The 21453-nt window shown below is 35.3% G+C and overlaps 2 protein-coding genes across 4 annotated transcripts in view; one reads left to right on the top strand and one right to left on the bottom strand.

The window, feature by feature from the left end:
* Positions 1 to 2820, bottom strand: part of Nudcd1 (NudC domain containing 1) — a 61547-nt gene extending 58727 nt beyond the window's left edge. For both annotated transcript variants that reach the window (XM_005316240.5, XM_005316241.4), the window contains exon 1: positions 2579 to 2820. In XM_005316240.5, coding sequence (XP_005316297.1) covers positions 2579 to 2696 — 118 coding nt within the window. In that variant the 5' untranslated portion in view covers positions 2697 to 2820. The remainder of the gene's footprint in view (positions 1 to 2578) is intronic.
* Positions 2821 to 2941: 121 nt separating this feature from the next.
* Eny2 (ENY2 transcription and export complex 2 subunit) lies at positions 2942 to 12628 on the top strand. 2 transcript variants are annotated; one of them, XM_005316244.5, is made up of 5 exons: positions 2942 to 3089; positions 4544 to 4620; positions 8426 to 8496; positions 9866 to 9940; positions 12361 to 12628. In XM_005316244.5, exons 2-5 carry the CDS (start codon positions 4553 to 4555, stop codon positions 12435 to 12437), a joined length of 291 nt encoding a protein of 96 aa, XP_005316301.1. In that variant the 5' UTR covers positions 2942 to 3089; positions 4544 to 4552; the 3' UTR covers positions 12438 to 12628. The 2 variants fall into 2 exon arrangements, with proteins under 2 accessions (XP_005316301.1, XP_005316300.1); XM_005316243.5 differs by having other exon boundaries at positions 3004 to 3161.
* The last annotated feature ends 8825 nt before the right edge of the window (positions 12629 to 21453 follow it).

Below are 21453 nucleotides of genomic sequence, written 5' to 3'. Positions count from 1 at the left end.
GGGGAGACAGTGTGATTTTAATAAAGTAAATTAATTTATTCATTTATTTAGGCAGTGGGGATTGAACCCAGGGGGTCTTTACCACTAAGCTACATCTCCAGCCCTTTATATTTATTTTCAGACAGGGTCTCACTAAGTTGCCCAGGCTAGCCTGGAACTTGCGATCCTCCTACCTCAATTTCAATTGCTGGGGATTACAGCCATTCACCACCCCAGCCAGCTTAAATGTTTTCACTTTGGAGTATCATTTATTGCGATATTTCAATTCCTGACTTTTTAATGTTACAATATCCCACACTGACTTTAGGTTTAATTATTTTATTTGATTTAACCAGTAAAGCAAAAGTGCATTTCCACTTAGCAAATTAAAATGCTGGCCAAACTATGACAACTGAACTTTATCTTTTATTGCAATTGCACATGAAAAAGTCTGGGAAGCAAAGGATAAAGTCCAAAAGATGAATAGTGCCCTCATCAGTCTAACTCCTCTTTTTGCAAAATTTTTCACCAATATAGGACTGCAACAGCATTCTGCATATGGCCTACTGATCTTCTTTTCCTTTTAGCTCATGTTTTTCCACAAATGGAATGTCCTCAACAACTTCATTCATTCAACTTATTGAGTACCTACTATGTGCCAAGAACTAAAACAAAGTAGTGAATAAAAGAGAAATATCATGGAATTCAAAGTCTAGTGGAGGAAACATCCATCCAATATAGAATCTAGAACTACAATAATTACTGATTTATGGAGAATGAAATGAAGGATCTCTAAAGTGAAAGCAAGAAGGCTAGTCAGAAAACTACTATATTTTAGGAAAGTGAAAACAACGATTTGGACTAGGAAACATGGAGAAGTAAAAATCAGGAGTTTAGGGCACTTGCTGACAAGTTGAACTGAGGACTTCACAAAGAAATACTCAAACATAAATAACTATACAGACGAAATTAACAGTCACAATTTTTATGCCTCCCTGCATCTACGCCTTCTTTATGACCTTCCCACACTGACGGACTCCAGACTTGATTATTTGATTTGCTTTGACCAGTGGAGCAAAAAACTTGTTGCAAGGAGCAGCCTGAAAAAAGCACTTATGCACTGCTACTCACATCCTCCAAAGAGCCTGAGCTAGCCTGCAGAAGGATGACAGACCACAAGGAGAGTTAAGCAAAGGTCATCTGAAAGAATCTTAAATCAGTCAATGGCAAAGAACACCCAAATAGATGAAAAAAATCCAGTCATGATGAGCACAGTTGCCTAGCAGACCCATAACTGAACAAGAATGCATGAATGAGCCCATCCAGGAGTAGAAGAATCAAGTAGGTAGGCAATCTATGAATTTGTCAGTAACAATCAATTTGTCAGCAACAATAAGTGCTTTTGGGTTTTTTTTTTTTAGTTTTTTTTTTTTTCCCTAATGTATCAGCTCACAAAATATGGTAGTACTATTTACTGACTAGGAAACAGAGACTGAAAATGGGGTGGGAGGAAGGCAGAAAAGGAAACGAAAAATCAAGCGTATCTTCTCTCATACTGGTTAACCTATATTCTTTATAGCACAACTTAGATATCAACTTCTCCAGAAAGCTGGCCCAGATCCACAGGCTAGTTATTCAAGAATTACCATTGTATTTTATACACATATCCATCACTGCCTTCCCACATTATTTTATACTTATTTGGCATTTTCTTCCTAACGAAATAATAGTTACGTTATCCACTTATGGACTGTGTCCTATTCATCTTGATAACATTGGCATGTAACAGAACAGGCCCTCTATAGATGTTTCTGAATTTAATAAACGGATAAACAAACACTTCTTTGATACTATAAAGTCTATTAATTAACTCTGGACCCGTATTTCTCTTAGTGTGATCCACTCACTGACAACCTGCACCAGAATCAGAAGTGTGTTAAAAAATGGGCAAACCTCCGGGCTCTATCATCAACGTAAATGTACTTTTTACAATGAAAACGTTCTGGCCAGCTACTAACAGTTAGTAGCAATGTGGTTACTAAAACAAAGCAATCAGCAGTGTGATTGCAAAATCATCTTTCTTCAAAAAATGTCTAGCGATATTTTTTTCTACGACAGTCTTCGGTGTGCCAGGACCTGGGAAACTGAAAATGCTCTGACAGGTATGTAGTTTCTCCTCTAAGAAATGGCTCTGCGTCAAAGGAAAACAGGCGTTGGGGTTTTTCCAAGGAGGTGTGGCTTCTCAGCTAACACGTTGACAGACAACGTCCAGAGAACGTCCCGAGCTTTCCCCACGGCAGGGCCAGAGGGGTGGACTGGCGGTCCGAGCCCAGGCATCACCCGTGTGCCCCACCTCCGGGTCGAGGGCGGGCCCAGGGTCCCGCTTTTGAAGAGCCACACCTAAGCGGTTTTCACGGGGCTGAAGGGCATCGTTATCCAGAGGCAACCACCCTGTGTGCACCCCAGCGCGACGGGCAGTAACGAAGGCCATGTTGTTCTGCTTGCCCTAACACACAGAAAGAAAACGCGGGAAGGCTCAGGCCGATGGCAGCCGAAAGAGGAAAGGAAGGGAGTGTGAGGGGTCGCCACAGCTTCCCACCTGCGTCAAGCTCCAGCTGGTAACAGGGCAGTGGCTCGAGAGAGAGCTTGTAACCCTCGAAGCGGGGGTCCAACAGAGGTCTCTTCACCCGCAGGGAGCAATTAGCCGCCACCTCCATCTCTTTCCAAGATCCAAGCGTGGGAATTAATAAAGCTCTTGTTGAAAGGTCCGCGCTTCACTCGTGGAACTGAGGCTGGGAAGCGGCGTGGTTCCCATCCCAGAAACTACTGCGGCGCCAACTGCCTTTTGGGAAATGTAGTGTGCGCGAGAAATCGGACCCTTGTTGCATGCTGGGTTCTGTAGTTTCTCGGGGACTTAAGGCCCGCTCAACTGCAGGACCTGGACTCTCTTACCCAGCGGGCTAAGCGACCAGGAGGCGGCCCGCGCTAGTTAAATTCTCACTTTATAGGCAGTGTGGCGAGACCCCGCCCCGGAAATGCGTGTTCTAGCTTTCTGTGTGCTTAGGTGCCCGAGCTACTGAGGGTCTAAGTCCGGGCAGCCGAAGAGTGTGGTAGGTAACGGTCGTCAGCGCAAGGGTCATTTCGTCGCTGGGAAGGGACGGCCCTCGCCCGCGGTGATGGTGGTGAGCTATGCCCGTGGTCCTCAGGGCCGGGACCCGGGCCCAGCCCAGGCTCCTTTCGATGTGCTGTCTTTCGTTAGCTTCCCCGACCCGCGCTCGCGGGCCTGTAGGGCTCTCCGACAGGGCGTGCTTCTGGAGTTGGCCTGAAGCCAGTCCTCGCTTTGTTTTCTGGCTCCTCCCCTCCCGCCTCTCCAGCTGTCTCCGCCCTGTTCTATTTTCCCAAAGAATGTCTGAACTGGGAGGTATCCCCTAGTGCCCTTGTTTTACCAGTGAGAAAACTGAGGCCTTTAGGAATTAAGTGACTTGTCCAAGGTCACTATCCGTATTTTAGGGGGCCAAGGCGAGATCAAGTATTCCTGATATGGTAACTGACTAGACCTTGTAGTTATTTTGAAAACGTTAGCTTCCAACTACAAAAGTAAACATTTCTTGATTCTTTCTCAAGTCTTCCTTTTCCCTGTTCCCCTTTAAACAGCAACAACAACAACTGAAAACTCATTTCCAGTGTAAGTTTTCATATAGAAGAATTGAGAGACGGGAAAAGTGGTGTCAAGTTAGTGAGAATTCGCTGAGGAAAGCTTTGGCTTATTCCAAGTTTTATTGAAACTTTTGGATGGCCCCAAAACCTAACCACACTCTCCTTTCTGCACATTTTGGTTTTGATTGTCTGCTTTTGCTGAAAATTGAGAATTTTCTAAGATAAGAATTTGAGGTTTGTTTTCCACTTAACCCACTGGGAATACTGCATTTGATAAGACACACAATACACATAGACTACAGCTAGTGTAGCAGTTGTAATTCTAAATCCTAGTGAAGACTAAAGTAAAGCACTTAGAATCTTATCTGATGGTTTCATTTTTCACTAATACTTTTTTGTCTTGTACTGATATTTAGATTATGGCTTCCTCAAATTTTGAATGCAGTTAAGGTGCAGAAATGATCCAGTCATTTATAATGTTCAGTTAAAGTGTTTGGGAGCTTCTAGGAACAAAGTACCTGAGTTGAAATTTTGCTTTCACTATTTTCTATTCCTGTGCCTCAGTTTTCTCAGCTGTAAAATAAAAAATATTAATATGTAATGATAAGGTTGGGAAATTAAATGTAATTTTTTAAAAATACACAGAGTATTGGGTAATTAATTGTTTAATAAATGTTCCAAAAATAATAGTTATTAATAAAAGATATACGGGGGAAGGAACTTGTTTAGTGAATAATCAATATGAGTTGGGATGAAGTAAATTATATTTAGAATGATGATATAAGTAATACACTCGAACATCCTTCTAGTTGATAGAATATTAAATCTGTTAGGATGATTGCCCAGAGGATTTAGAAGAAAATGCTTTATAAATATTCTATATCTGAACATATATGTTGATGTCCAGGTTAGCAAGATGAACAAAGATGCGCAGATGAGAGCAGCAATTAACCAAAAGTTAATAGAAACTGGAGAAAGAGAACGGTAAGTAATAGATTGTGTTATTAAATTACATTATACCATCTTTAATAGTTACATAATGTTATAAGAATCTAATTATCAAGAAACAAACAAAATATGCCAGTGAAAAGAATTACAGAAAGTTGAGATTATCAAAAACTTCTATTCCTAACAGCCGTAAGAATTTATTTAGGTGCAACATTGCTTGCAAGACTTGGACCAACACAGGCAATGTAGAAGCCAGAAATTTTTATAAAAATAAATATATAAATTATTATAGATTCTCAAAGAATGTATAATACAGTGGGGAAGAAAAAAAATACTAAGATAGCTACAGTTGAAGACATAATGTTACCCAGGTTTTCATAAGACTACATAATAGAGCCACATTGGAGCAGCATGTGAAATATTTTTCTTTGAAATATTTCTCTTCTGTTCATTCTTAGTAAATTCTAGTTCATCTCTCATGTATTACTTTAAATATTGCTCCTTCAAGGAATCTAATTATGGAATCCCAAATACTTTGTTCTGTCATATCATTTAATCACATCCTGTTCTAGTTACCTACTTTACTAGTGCTTAGCTCTCAATATAATCCAAGTTCCATGATAGCGAAAACACTTTTGTATACCCAGAATCTAATGCTATAACTGACACCTACTTGGTTAAGTAAATATTTGAAGAAGGAACAGGTTTAGAAATATACAGAAGGGGCCAAGGAGTCAATAAAGACTCCTAGAAGCAAGATGATAAAGTTTAAAAGAGAAATATGTATATGGAAGAGGAGGAATTTTTTCAATTCTACCTGGGGATTAAGGGGATGAGTAAGATCTCACAGAAACAATAAAAGATGCTTATGCTGGGTTAGAAGGATTATCAGTTCTCTAAGCCAGTAAAGGAGAGGATATTATCTTCTAATGGCATGTGCAAAGTCACAGAGCTTGGTACAACATGATTAATTCTCTGGGTACTACAAAATTATAGGAGAAAGCTATATGTAAAGTATAAAAGCATGTGGCTGCAAGAGTGGACAAAAGTATGGATTTGGTATAAGTTAGAATTATTTCAGCTAAAAATAACAGAAACTAAACTCAGAATCTGGCTTAACCAATAGAAACATATAAGCCCATCTAATTAAAATATCTATGGTTTAAAGTTACTTCATATATCACTAAATTTAGGCATGCAAAAATTATTGCCAAGGATGTATCTTCTCTCACCTCTGCTTTTCTCTATTGTTGGCTTTATTCTTAAAACAGGTGGCAGAGATTAGCAGTTCAAACTTACATATCACTGCTCAGACTGCCTTGTTGAACACAGGACCTAGCTTGATTACTATCTTACTTAGGTAATAAGCAAGTTATGATCAGCCTTGCCTAGGCCATATTCCATCACCAGACCCTTAGCCAGATTCTTATACTGAGAATGGCAGTGTTTTGTTTTTAATCAAAGAAAGGTCAGGAAAATGGATGCTCTGATTTGCAAAAACATTCATTGCTCACTTTATACTTGAATGATGGGAATTATTGAAAGATTTTAAGAAAGGAAATAATTAGATCACATTTACACTTTACAAATTGTATTCTGTGTGAAGGATAGATTTGAAGATTCAAGACAGAAAACAGATAAATTACTTAGAAGATTGTATTGGGTTAAAAAAAAAAACCAGCAAAAATGGAAAGGAGAACTTAAAATTTTTTTAAAAAAAAAGTGGAAACAGCTCTTTATATGAGGAAGGAGGCATCAAGAACAGTGCCATGGGTAACTTGAGAAGATAGTACAGCTAGTAGTAAGTAGAGGAAATTATGTGGGTTTTTTGTTTTTTTCATTTGTGCAGCTTAGTTTCCAAGTTTCAATCACATGGCCTACTCTGTAAGGTGCCGGAGATACAGTAGTCAACAAAATGAATTCTGTTCTTTTATGGAACTTAACCCTGTAAAGGGAGTATACATGCGTAATATGGCAGATAATGATGAGTGCTATGAAAATAGTAAAGCAGAAAATAAACATGGGGAGGTGATATTTTGGGTAGAGAACGTTTCACTGCCAACAGATCAGAAGGATATGAGGAAGTGGAGGAGTTCCAAGAGCCAAGGTCCTGAGATGAGCTTGCCTGCTATTTTTGAGAAATACATGGAAGCTAAGGAGACTGCAGAAGCTAGGTGAGGAAGAAAAGAGATAATGTAGAATCATTTAGGCTGTAGTCAAGTCTTAGAGTTCATTCTGGGTAAATTGTGAAGGCACTGGAAGGTTTTGAGCTGTGCAAGATAGTGAAGTGCACAATGAAAGAAGCAGGGAGACAACTTAGGTAACAGTCCAAAAGGAAAAAATGGTGATTTAAACTAGGATATTGATGAAGATAGTGATAGACATTTGACTTCTAGGTATATATTTTAAAACTAAAACCTGTAGGATATCCTCATGGATTGGATGTGAAGCGTTAATAAGGGATCTGAGTAAAAGGTGCTGCCAAAGTTTTCAGCCCAAAGAACCAAAAGAATGGAGTTATTTTGAGAAGGAAGCAAGATGAAGTAGGAGAAAATATAAAGTTGGGTTTTAGCTCTATTGAGAGTAAAAGATCAAAATCATGAAATTTGCAGGGAAAAGGATGGCATTAGAGCAGATTATGCTAAGTGAAGCTAGCCAATCCCTAAAAAACAAATGCCAAATGTCTTCTTTGATATAAGGAGAACAACTAAGAACAGAGCAGGGAGGAAGAGCATGAGAAGGAACATTAAACAGGGACGAGAGGTGGGAGGGAAAGTGAGAGAGAAGGGAAATTGCATGGAAATGGAAGGAGACCCTCATTGTTATACAAAATTACATATAAGAGGAAGTGAGGGGAAAGGGGAAAAAAAAAACAAGGGGGAGAAATGAATTACAGTAAATGGGGTAGAGAGAGAAGATGGGAGTTGAGGGGGGATAGTAGAGGATAGGAAAGGCAACAGAATACATCAGACACTAGTATGACAATATGTAAAACAGTGGATGTGTAACCGATGTGATGTCTGTATACCGGGTAAAAATGGGAGTTCATAAACCAACTTGAATCAAATGTATGAAATATGATATGTCAAGAGCTTTGTAATGTTTTGAACAACCAATAATTTAAAAAAGAGTAAAAGATCAAATGGAAATGTCACTTAGTGGATCTCTAGGAATATTCACAGAGAAGCAATTTGCAGGGAAAGAGAATCTGGTTTGGTATGTGACGTATTTAAACTGAGAAGTTGGAGGATTTCTAAGAGTGGTATGTGGCAAAAAATAATAAAATATTTTGTAGCATTCCTGATGCCATTAGTATACCATTTTCTACTACTAAGAAAAAAGAAGATATTGCTAATTATGATATGCATGCGAGCTTCTGAGTTATTAAATTGTGTTGGGGGCCAATCTGTAAGGTTAGAGGGAGATATAGCAGGGAAATAAGAGAGCTAAAGAATAAGAATTTGTAGTAATAGAGTGGGTTTTGGAACTTGAAGTTTTCAGAGCTACATCTTCTCTAAGTTCAATACTGTGTCAAAGTGGATATGGGATACGTAAGAAGACAAAAGAGTAGAACTTCTTGAGAACTGTTATAACCCTGCCTTTGCATTTAGTTTTACTCTTTATTTAAATGAGACCCAAATAAAATGCAGGACCTAGAGTTTAAATGATTTGTATAAGACTAAATATAAAGAACTATTCAGTGATAGAATGGAATTTTGGCCACAACGTTTTGGGACTGAAAATTAGGGAATTTTTAGTTGAGTAGTTGAACCTTTGTTTCAAAGATTCTTATCTAAGATGTACATTGTTGTTTACTTTGAAAACACTTTTTTTCCAACAGCCTCAAAGAGTTGCTGAGAGCTAAATTAATTGAATGTGGCTGGAAGGATCAGTTGAAGGCACACTGTAAAGGTAATCAGTTTAACTTAGAAAATAAACTGATTCAATTGTTTTGAACTGGGTTGGTTTGGGATTCACTAGGAAAAAAGTATAGTCAGTATTTTAAAGTCCAAATGCTCAAGCATAATTTTAAACAATAAAAAATTGAATTTTTCAGCAGTGATTTCCTCTTTTAAAACTATGTATAGACTTGATTGTAAAAAATGTTTAGGAATTTTTTTGTGTGTCTCTTCAAACAAGTGAGGCATGAGCACTCAAGGTTTTCTCTGCCATCAAAATGGATTCCTGGGCTGAGGATGTACCTCAGTGGTCAAATACTTGCCTAGCAAGTATGAGATCCTGGGTTCAATCCCCAGCACTGAAAAGAAGGAAAATATATATATATATATATATGTTTTTCAGGAACAGTATTCCTAATATGTTTTTACTTCATAATAAATTGAGCACTTGAGAGTTGGCAGACTTACAGGAATTATATCTCCTGTCTTTGTGTTCTTTTACAAAATTCACCATAAAAGTTCTTGAAGAATTACACTTTTAAAAAATACACAGAAGAGAAGATTGTTAAATTGATGATGATACTGTCTGATAGATTACATATCACTAAGATGAACCCTCTTTCTTGCTTAGTTTTTGGCATAATTGATTTCTGGATATTTTTAATGAATCTCCATTGTTTCATAATGGTTTCTGCAATTAAAAATAATGGGAACTGTTTACACATTAACTATAAGAAGGCAAGTTAATAAAAGCACTGACTTAAAGTATTCCAGACTTTGGTGGCTAAAAAACTGGAGCTGGGTTTCAGCTATGTGGATTGAGTTTCTTAATTTTTAAGTCTCCATTGCCTCACCTCTGAAGTGAGAGAAATGCTTAGTTCACTATATAACTGAATATTAAATGGTGTAAAGCACCTAGTGGGGATCCAGTAGATGTTAATCATATCCCCTCTTATATTTCTTTTGGCCCAGCCTTAAGAAAACAAAGGAACAAAGTAGTTCTACCTTTTAATTTTTAGCTATGGAATTACAAGTTTGACTCACATAATAGGTTTTATTTCCTCTGTTATATTTAAATAAGAGCTAGTATGATTATAGTAAAATAAAATCTATTCTGTTTTAAGTTCCAAATTTATTCTAATTGTTATAGTTATTTGTTAAGTTACAGGTTATTTAGCTGAAAGTTGAACAGACTTGTCTTCTTAATCTGGAGAATACTTAATGTGTTTATGTTATAAATTTTTTTAGAAAAGAAGTGTCCTCTTTTATTTTTTTAAGACCAATATATACTCTAAAAACATGATTTTAACCCTTCCTTATGAAAATCTTTCTTACAGATAATGATTTTAAATGATATGATTTGTTTTTTGCTTTTGCATAAGAGGTAATTAAAGAAAAAGGACTAGAACACGTTACTGTTGATGACTTGGTGGCTGAAATCACTCCAAAAGGCAGAGGTAAGGAGTATAGTCTATGTCAAAGGAAACGTGCTGGTGCAGACATTTTTTTCTTTGCTAATTCAGATGTTTTTTCTTTTTATAAGAGAAAGTACCCTTTCCACAATCATGTAGGTGTTTTCATTGCCTCATGAGGGAAGTGTTAAAATTGCCTACCTGCCTTTCTCGCAATCTCAAATAACAAATGAGATAATAGGTGTAAAATGTTTTTAGTGCTCTAAAATGGTATACCAACATAAGTTGATAGAATTGTTAAGACAGTTTTCAAAATATGGGATTTTACAGAGGCAATTATCATCTGAAGCTAGGATTTACAAACTTTTATGAGATATAGCCTGTCTCCCCTTAAATATTTAATAATTCAAGAGTTTTACTCCAGCCTCTAAGTCTTTGTTCTGCTCTTTCCTTATTAAAAATAAATGAAGGTCTGTCTTCTTGAATGTCTAATTAAGAATTTGGAAGTTCCACAACTTCATGTTCAAGGTGATCCATATTTAAGACTCAGAGCAACCTTTTCCTTAATTTTTCTCTGAAGTACCTTGTTTACATACAGAAGGGAAAGATAGGAAACATTATATTAATACTGATGATGTGTTACTGTAGATGTTAACTACCTTTTTTTTTTCATTTATTTTGATAAAGTTGGTGGCATTTTTTATTTGTAAGTAGAAACGGGTAAATTAGATGACCTACAAGTTTTTTTTTCTCTCACATAGAAATAGTAACAATAATTTCATTGTAAAAAGTAAGTAAGTTTAAAATTATTACCACAGAACACTAATTCCCTCCTGAGGAGGACCTATGAAATCCCATGATCCTTTTCAATCATTTCTTAAAGCCTATTTGCAGCTAGAAAACATGTTTTTTTTCTTCTAGTGTGTCTCAGGGAAATATGGAAAAAAGAAATTATTGTTTTCCTTGTGAATTTATATTTTAAGATAATTTTCTCAAATTTCTTTTTCTGTTTTCAGTAATTTATACTTAATCTGTTAACATTGTTGAGGAACTGGTTATGCAGGTTAGAGTATCTGTTATTCACCACTTGCATCTTGGATATTTCATTGTCTAGCAACTCCCTGCTAGAGAATGAGAATTTCTTTTATTATTAAAGAAAAGTAGAGTAAAAATAAATTGTTTCTTTTTGTTGTTGTTTTTAGTCTTCCTTTAATTGTCAGGAGCAGACATTTACTTTTTTTAGCATACACTGAAATTGACCTTTTTCAACATGCAGTTTTCTGAACTTTATATACATACATAGATGCATGCAACAACCACTACAACAGTTTTTCTTATCCTAAAAAAACTCCTTCCAGCTGCTGCTTTATTATTAAACCTTATCCCAAAGCAAATGATGTGTTTTCAGTCATCTTAATTCTAAATAAAAATATTTTAATGTATATATTGATTTCATTTCCAGTGGACTTTCAGTTTGTAGTCTTCTGAGATAGACTTCAACAATTTATAAAAAGTATTTCCCTTATTTGATTTATGTACTTAGTTGTTTAATTGTATGTGGAAATATTGAAATTTATCTGAAGTTTTTTATTTCTCTTGAACACAAGCAAATAGTTTTATTTTATGTTTTAGTTAATTGCCTCTTTTGAATTTTTGTTTTGTTTAATATTCTAAGAACAGTCACACAGGTCAATATTCAGAAAGTTAAAAATATAGCATGTAACTATTGTTGCAGTTTTTTGCATCTTTGCTGGGCCAAGAGAGTATGTGCCTTTATTATTTCTATATAAGACATTGCCAAATTACCTTCCAAAGCATGTACCAGTTTATACTTCCTCCAGCTAAAAAAAAAAAAAAGGCTTTCTTTCTCTTATTATTGACCTTAGAGTTTGGGTCTATCTGATTGTTAAGATATGCTGTCTGAATGTGGCTTTAATTTTCATTTCTTGTCTTAAGAATGAGACCTTCTTACATAAGAACAGTGTCTCTCCTTTTTATCTCTTTGCTCATTTTTGTTAGTCTTCTGATCTTTTCCTAATCAGTTTAAAATATCTGTGTAGTAGAAGAATCAGTTTTGTTGTTGTTTTTTTTTTTTTTTTAATAGAATGTTTCGCCATTATGTCTTGTGTCTTTGCTTGTGGTAATTTTGACCAAGTATGAGATGTTGTGTATAAGTCAAATTTATCAGTATATGACAGCCTGTGTATTTTAAAATGGCCTCCACTGCTAGTTTAAATAATTTTCTTTTTATCAATGTGCAATGTATTTAGGTATTAAATAGTTCATTAAAATAATGAATTACAAGTATTCACTTTTTTTTCAGATATCTCTATTTTTTTTAATTGAAACATGAGAGTTATATATGAAATTCCTTTATTGGTGATCTTGAATAAAATGTCACGTCCCAAATTGACATGTTTTAACAAGAATCATCTTACTCTGATGTTTTTGTTTTTGTGTTTCAGCCCTGGTACCTGACAGTGTAAAGAAGGAGCTCCTACAAAGAATAAGAACATTCCTTGCTCAGCATGCCAGCCTTTAAGGTTGAATTAGATTGTGTTGTTCTGTGTTTTATTTCTGAAAGTACAACTTGCCATAAATTAGAAATCAGTTTCCCAAAATAAAATCCTTTTTTGTATGATGGTATACAGTTTTCAGTAATGATGTATACATTGTATTGATTTTTTTCCCTAAATGTGTTATTTTAATAAATATCTCACGAATGAGTTTGAAGTTTGCTTGGAGTTTGGAATGAATGGGACTCTGTGTTTATTACTAATTCATTAAATTTGTTGAGAAAGTCAGGAATGAATACAGTTTAAGTATTTAGTTTATTCATTTCTTTGTGCTAACAGTTTAGAAGTAAGAAGTCTTTCCTGATTGCATATGTATTCTTGTTTTGAATTCCCATACTGTTTTATAAATTGTAATGCTTCCTCTTGTACCATGGTTATTTATCTTTATTTCTTATTTGTTACAAATTCCAAGGGTTAGTACTGGGTCTTACTCATCTTTATGTGCCTTCCTTATGCTTCAAAGAATTTACCATCTAGTGGAAGAGAGAACATTTGCAAGCTGGCTCCACACCAAGCTCCTCCCACATACTCTACTCATCTGAACTTTGAAAGCAGACTCTATAAATTGCATCCCCACATACTAAGGTCAAGAAAGAACTTAATGGGTGAATAATTTCCACCCATTAGCTTTACTCTGACATCAGGATTGCCAAATCCAATGGACTCTTGTCTATTCTTATGTGACCTCTGCTGGAAAGTGAGAATGTTGACCATCCTGCCACTTGGAACCCTCGTCCCACTCCTCACATTGTTTCTTCCTACCACTGGAAATTCCTTCTGTTTCTTGTGGAGTACCTTTTGCTGATTGTGACTTTTAAGTAATGTTTCTTAGAGCTCTCTCCTGAGCCCTCTGCCTGACTAACTGGATATACTTTTCCTAAGCAAATCCCAGGAAACGGGTCAAACCGTGACTTCAAATACCAACAGGTTGATAAATGCTAAACTGCATCTCCAAACCAGACTTATTTCTAGCCTCCAGACCCATATATTTAACTGCTATGGATCATCTTCATTGGATATTCCTCAAACACCTCAAAATCACCATACCTAAAATAGCAATTTTATTTTCCCCCACTAACTACCCCTGCTGTGTTCCCTATTTCTGAATGGTACCTCCCAGACATACAGATTACCTGAGGAGCTTGTTAAAATGCTGATTCTGAAGGTAAGAGATATACAGTACAAGATTATACTTTATTTCTAACAAGCTCTGAGTGGGGTTGCATGCTGCTAATTGAGGATCACTTTGAGTACAGTGAGGCTATAAATTTATCTTCTGCCTTCTTTATAAACAGATTATTGCAGTAGACCCCTAATATTTTCTTGTTCTAGTTATTCTATGCCTCCCCCAATATCTCTTTCACACTATTGGCTAAGTGGCCTTACTAAAGTTCACATCTGATCATTTTATTCCTCTACTTGAAATGTCTCAGTGCAGGACAAAATTTGAACTTGGCATTAAACTTATGCCCCTCTAGATCTGTCATCTACTTAAGAGTTCCTCAAAGTTAACAAGTTGTTCCATCCCTAATACTTTTGCAAATGTATCACCCTAGGAAGTCCTTCCCTCCTACTTATCTCATTCCTACTTACCCTTCAGAGTTCAGCTTGAGTTGCTAAAATATCCTGACTCCTCTGGTGTAGATTTCCCCACCACTGTTTTTTCATAAGAAGCAACTGTATGTTTCTCTTCAACACAGTGGTTCTTCAACTTGCATACATCCAGAGGAGAGGAAACTTGATTTCTTTGACTTTGTATGATGTTTATTTGTGAATGAGTGAGTAAGGGAATGAATGAGCAAATGAACCAGTGAATGAACATGGGAGCATGAAGAAAGATAACAACAAATAGGGTATAATTGAGGAAAAGCTTCACATTAATCTTTTGCAGAAATAATTTCATCTTTCTAATGAATTTTGTAGTCTTTGAACCTGGGCTTAACTGTGTAAAGTTTTGAGCCTGAGAAGACACAGTCACAAAAACCTACCCAAAAGAGTTTTTTGTTTCTCTTGATCTCTTATAAAACAATGTTTTATAAGATAGGGATGCTTGTCATTTTGCTACTCATTTTTCAAAAAAGAAAAGCAATCTTAAAAGTTACACAAAAAATGTTAGAAAAGTAGTTCTTATTTCTTAGAACTCTTCATGGAAGCAAACCAAAAATTAAAAATTGTTCACTTAGATACTATTTTAATAGTCTAAAAGAATATGAGAAAATGAAAACAATTTATGAAGATAGTTTGAATGGGACAGGAAATAAACTGAATTGAAAATATTTCGTAGCCATTTTTAGTACTAAAGAGCTTAGATTTAAAGTGATAATGCTAAGAACTTTCCCACCTCTAACCTGGAAAGAAACGAGGTTTCATTGACATCATATAGATGTCTCATTTGCTTCTAGAACCATTGATACCTTGTAAATAAACCAACTTTGTGAACATCTTGACTCAAATCATTGATTTATATAAACTTAAGAATATATTCTTTAAAAATCTTGCATACTTTCACTTAATGTTGGAAATTTAATAGGATTATTATTGCATGACTGCATTGGTAAGTATAATTAGGATTACTATAAGCTTCTCTTATAGAATTAAAGAAGATCCAGCTAAATTATTTATGTGATCTCTTAGCTTTGGCCTTACAAGTTATCATTTGAGCAGTGCCAATCCAGGGACTGGGTGATGCTGGGGATTGGTTATTAGATATGGGACTTTCATAACTTGATAAAAAGCTCCACTCAACACAAAAGAACTGTGACAGCTGCTCAGTAGCTGATGCTGGAAATGATCCAGAGAGAGAGTATGTGTGTGTGTGTTTGTATTTAACCCTTGTAAAAGGCTATCTCATGTTACTCAGTGACTTCATAAAACCCCTCATATTTACCATTAGAAACCACTCAAAAGCCATTGGATGAAACCTACTAAGAAAACTAATGGTACGTTCAGAACATTCAGGTTCTAATCTCGTCTATGATACTGAATTATCAGGTAAGACTGACTCTTCTTGAATTTCCTTATCTGGATAATTGATCTGATAATATTGACCTGGCAAGAATTAAAATAATAAAATCTTAATGCTAATAATCAGAAGAAAACAGATTCATGTTATTCCTAGCAAGAACTCTAGAAATATTTAAATTATTTACTATGTGTTTTCTAGTTTTATATACATGAATTACACTGTCAAATAGCTGCTTTTATTTTTCAGTCATTTCTAGCTAACATTAATTACCATGAGAATAGAAAAATAAAGTTGTACAACTTGATTAAAATAGAGAAATATCGCTATAATAGCAATTAGGGAAGGTTGACCTTATCTTTAATAATGTTTACCCTCATTCTACTATGAACTACTTTGTGCCTCAGGTTGTATCCTATTTGGCTTTGGATCCTCATTACCTAATAGTGAATTTTTAATGAGTGACAATAGAGAAAAAAATGTGGCATATACCTATTTATACCAGACTTCAAACTCTATTTGGTTATTGTGCTTACTGGCCAAAAGGGGGCACTAGAAGCTGTATTTTAGTCCTGCTGGTGGCTGTTAAACTACTGGGTATCATTTGAACAGGCCCAATTCCAATAAGGCCTGCCAGTGTTTGCAAGATGAAAGTGTTACTGAATTAAATCAATGTGAGGAACTCAGAATGTGTTCTGGTATAAAATAAGATGAAGCTATAGTGAACATAGATATTGTTTGACTGGGATTGTTTTCTGCAACCAATTCAGTAATTAAGAAAGAAGCTGATTTACATAGCATATACCACTACTGATAACGGTTCTCTTTCACCAACGTTATCAAGGAGGAGAGGGTAGGGGAGAGGAGGAAATCCTTAACAAATGAAAGAAAAATAATTTTCATTGTATTTAAAGGTAATATCTTTCTTTTTCATCCTATGTCACTTTGTAAAAAGAAAAAGTATAAATAGAGCATTGTATAATAGTGCACAAACCCTGTGAACATTCAATGAATATTGGCATATGATGACAATAATAAAGAAAATCAAAGAACAAAGACATAGAATTGATTGATACTCATGAAATGATGCTACTCATCAGTCAGTTTTGAGTACAGGGGTTATTAGGACCTTGGGCATCCGTAAATGCTCCAGCTTTGTGCCTGGAATTATCAGAATAAAGTGATAAAAAATGGCTTTCAGTTGCCCTATAAATTCTTCCCTAAAATTTTTTGTTGAGGGCATATTCTTCAGAATGAATCCTTTTTAGACAGCTACTTATATCAAATTTAGATTCAATGGGGTAAGAGCCACAAAATAGAAAGGTGGAAAAAGCATTGATTGCTAAACCCTTACCTGTTGGATGTTGCAAGTGATTCAGTTAACAATATGCATTGTGTGGTTTGAAACACGGTTTGGCTGAGATACTGACAGTGTGACGGTTCTCTATTTCTGAGTTCTATCATCAATGTATTTAAATGACCAGATTAGTCACTTAAGGGTTCCACCTGACAGTTGCCTTTCAACACTATCTCCTATTTGATAGGGACACTGACAGAATAATAAATTATGAAAATTGTGGGTGCTTCTCTTAAGAGACATGATACAAAGTCAAAGTTATGATTAGGACTTAGCAAATGTATACATATTTGCTATACCAGCATGTACTCAAAACAGTTTTGTGTATAGGGTCTGTCCTCCATGTTTTACCCCAATCCATAAAAACTGGGATTGCAGACAGGCATATTTTGTGAAAAAGAGCTCACACGTTCATTGACTAGTTGTATTTCCTGTGGTCCTGATTTAATTTTCTTACTTCTCAGTGGCTTTATAGAGACTACCAATGAAATAACTGCCCCATTTATCATTGTCATCACTTCTCTGATGTTTTTTTCCCATCCTGCCAGCTAAGATGTGATTGTCATTAGAACTCCCTTACAATTACCCTCAATTTCTCTCCAATCACATGTAGTCCTGCTTAAATATAACTACCCAGAAAGTTTATTCCATGTAGAAAACTGAACTTGAAGAAAATATCACAGTTCTGCTAAGTCTCAATTTAAAAATGACAACCAGACATTCTGAAAAACTATTGATATGGCATTGACATGGCAACAATTGGAATTAACATCTGATAAAAAAAAGTCAATGTCTTGAGGAAACAAAAAGGAATAAAAGGAGAAAGTAACAGCAAGAAATGGTCTTGATTAAAAGATCAGAGATATTAGGATGTAAAGCAGTGTATCATCCCTGATAAATAAATAACCATTAAGGACATTCTTAGGACATTGGAAAATTATAAACATAGACTGTTGTTTCAGTGTTAAATTTCTTGAGCATTACAAATGGGTTCTTAAAGAATGAGCATGTTCCATGTTGAAGTATGTAAGGATGAAGTATCACATTATAACTAACTGAAATGGATTAACAATAAAAAATGTGTACAATATACTAAATATGGAGTGAGAGAAAACCAAACAGCAAATGGGTATCTAATAACTTTGAAATTTGTCATAATAGTTTGATTCTCTTTAATAATAATTTTTTCAATGAATAAAACACTAGATAAAATCAAAATCTCCTATGGCTTTTGTATATTTAGTTTTATGTAATATTATAGAAATGTTCCTTTTATATCTATGCATAAATGTTTTATATTGTTTATATAATTCTATAACATTTTTATTTTTAAAAACATCTTCATTGATGGTATGATTGACATATAAAATTTCTGTACTGATTTAATTTATACAATTTAATGAATTTGGTGGTAAGTATATAACCATGAAACACCATTAAGGCCGTAAATACATATCACCACCCAAAGTTTTCTCCTGTTCCTTTGTGGTGATGATGATCATGTTCATGTTCATGTTGGGCATGCGTGTGTGTGTGTGTGTGTGTGTGTGTGTGTGAGAGAGAGAGAGAGAGAGAGAGAGAGAGAGAGAAAACACCTAAGATTTATTTACCCTTTTAGAATTTAAGCATATACACTCTGCTGTAGAGTACATTTCCAGAACTTACTAACTTGTATAACTAAAACTTTGTATACTCTTTGATAATCACCTCCTTATTTTCCCAGTTCCTGGCAATCACCATTCTATTCTGCTTCTACGAGCTTGACTGTTTAAAATTTCACATATAAAGGAAGTTATACAGTATTTGGTTTTCAGTGGTTGCTAATTTATTTAGCATTATTTCCTCCAGGCTCTATCACATTGTTTCAAATGACAAGATTTACCTCCTTTTTTAAAGGCTGAATGACATTCATCCATCCATGTGGCTTATAAACAAATTTATTTCATAGTTTTGGAGGCTTGGAAATACGAGATTTACTGGCAGATTTGGTGTCTAGTGAGTCGTCTTCTGGTTCATAGTAAGTGTCTTCTTCATGCATCATCATATTGCAAAAGGGTGAATGAGCTCCTTTGGGCCTATTTAATAACAGCACTGTTACTCATAAGGGCTCTGTTCTCATCCTGACCAAAAGTCCACCTCCTAATATCATCATCTTGGAAGTTAGGGTTTGAACACACAAATTTCAGGGGAACACAAACATTCCAACTATAGCATAAAATTAAAATTCGTTTTTTTGTTTTGGTGGATTTTTTATTGTTTGGGGTTGGGGCAGGGCCGTGTTACTGGAGATTGAACCCAGGGTCATTTTACCACTGAATTACATCTCTAGTCCCTTTTTGTTTTAATTTTGAGACAATCTCACCAAAGTGCCATGAAACAAGATTCTCCTGTCTCAGCCTCCCAATTACAGGCATGTGCCATGTGCAGTCTCAGTCTATTTGTTTGTTTGTTTGTTTGTTTGTTTGTTTGTTTTAGTGTTGAGGTTTGAACCCAAGGATGCTTTTACTGCTCAGCCACATCTTCAGCCCCACCTTTTTTATTTTGAGACTGGCTCTCACTAATTTGTTTCAGGCCTTGCTAAATTGCTGAGGCTGGACCCAAATTGCTATCCTTCTGTTTCAGCCTCCCAAGTCACTGGGGTTACAGGCATGAGCCACCACGCATGGCATCAATTGGTTTTTGACAAAGATGTTAACACACAATAGGAAAGTATAGTCTCTTCAATAAATGTGCTTGGAAAAATACTTATTCACACTTAGAATTAATTACAGCCTCTTCTCATACTGTACACAAAAAATTCACTTAGAATAGGCTAAAGACAAACATGAAACTAAAACTACTAGAAAAATATAGGGAAAAAGACACATGACATTAGCTTGGGTAATGAATTTTTAGATATGATCCCAAGAACACAGGAAACAAAGCAAAAATAGATAAATGGAATTGCATCAAATGAACAGTTTCTGCAGAGACAAGGAAACAATGCAGTACCAATGAAGAGACAGAAGAAAGGAGAGTAAATATTCACAAGACAAACATCTTGCTAATATTAACAAGATTAATTAAGTTTAATATTAATCCTATTAAGGGTTAATATTAAATTCATAAACTCAACAGAAAAGCAAGAAAACAATAAAAAAGGGCAAAGGATCTCTACAGACATTTCTCCAAAGAAGACAGGTATATGAAAAAAATGTTCAACATCACTGATCACAAGAGAAATGCAAGTTTAAATCACAATGCTATATCACCTCAAATTATTAGAATGTGTATTAACAAAAAGGAGATAACAAGCACTGGCAAAGATGTGAATAAAAGGGAATGGTTTCACACTGGTATGGATGGAATGTATAAAACAGATATTGTTTTAGTCAGCTTTTTTACCACTGTGACTAAAAGACCCAAGTAGCACAATTGTAGAGGAGGAAAAATTTATTGGAGGGCTCATAGTTTCAGAGGTCTCAATCCATAGACAGCCGGCTTTATTCCTCAGGACTCCACCCGCCAACGAAGCACCTCCTCCCACCATACCCCACCTGCCTCCATTTACCACTCAGTTAATCCAATGGGGGGGGGGTTAAAAATAGCTGATTGGATTAAAGCTCTCACAGCCCAGTCATTTCCCCTCTGAACCTTCACAACGTTGTCTCCCATGAGCTTTTGGGGAACACCTCACATCCAAACCATAACAGACATTATGGAAAACGGTACAAAGGTTTCCCCCCAAATTAAAAATAGGTCTACCATATGATACAGTAATCTCATTACTGGGTATATATATCCAAAGAAATTGAGATCAGGACCTCAAAGATATTTTTGCATCCATATTCATTATAGCATTATTCACAATAGCCAAGATATGGAGTTAGCAAATGTATATCAATGAATAAATGGACAAAGAAAATGTGGTAAATATACATAATGGAAATCCTACTTTTGCAACAATATAGATGAACCTGGAAGACATTAAAACAGAAATGGACAAATACCACGTCTTCCTTATAGATGGACTAATTCATGGAAACAGAATAGAAGGGTGGCTTTCAGAGGCTGGAGGATAGTGGCTTTGGGGAAATGTTAGCCAATAAAACACTTTAGTTAGAAGGAATAAATTCAAGAGATCTATAATACATGGTAACTACAGTTAATAACAGTATATTACATACTTAAAAATTGCTAAAATGGAAGAGTTTAAGTATTCTCACTACTGAAAAAATTATGAGGTAAATAAATTTTGTCCCCTTGAAAAACCAGTGAATGTCTATTTCGTAAAATGTACTTCATATTCTGATCCTGTTTTTTGACTTTTTAAAAAAATACAACGATTTGGAGCTATTCTAGATAATATTGATGACTTTTATGGTTGTTGAAAAAGTTTTGGTCAGGATTGTAACAACAGTCTTAATTCTTAGTGCATGTCTGTGCAAAAAAACAAAAAGTGATGACAGCATAAGTTCTTGCTTTACCATGAAGGTAAGAAAATGCCAAATGAATTACTAAGCATTGTTAGAACCTATTATGTAAGGAGTGTAATGCTTGCACTTCTTCAATTCAAGCTTTAATAATAAAAAGCCAAAACAGAACAATAAAACTTTTCAACATTTCCAAAATGTTAATAGCCTTGGTAGTTTCAAAAGACACCCACAAACTCCAAAATTTTCCA

This window comes from Ictidomys tridecemlineatus, chromosome 7, assembly GCF_052094955.1.
Source record: "Ictidomys tridecemlineatus isolate mIctTri1 chromosome 7, mIctTri1.hap1, whole genome shotgun sequence".
Classification (NCBI taxonomy): domain Eukaryota; kingdom Metazoa; phylum Chordata; class Mammalia; order Rodentia; family Sciuridae; genus Ictidomys; species Ictidomys tridecemlineatus.
The sequence above is the reverse complement of the archived record's forward strand: the minus strand, read 5'-3'. Positions and strand labels throughout refer to the sequence as shown.

Bases quoted from the DNA above. Each gene is read 5' to 3' on its own strand.
- Eny2 (XM_005316243.5), top strand. The intron at 4,621-8,425 runs GTAAGTAATAGA...TTTTTCCAACAG, and splicing joins GAAACTGGAGAAAGAGAACG to CCTCAAAGAGTTGCTGAGAG. The intron at 8,497-9,865 runs GTAATCAGTTTA...CTTTTGCATAAG, and splicing joins GTTGAAGGCACACTGTAAAG to AGGTAATTAAAGAAAAAGGA.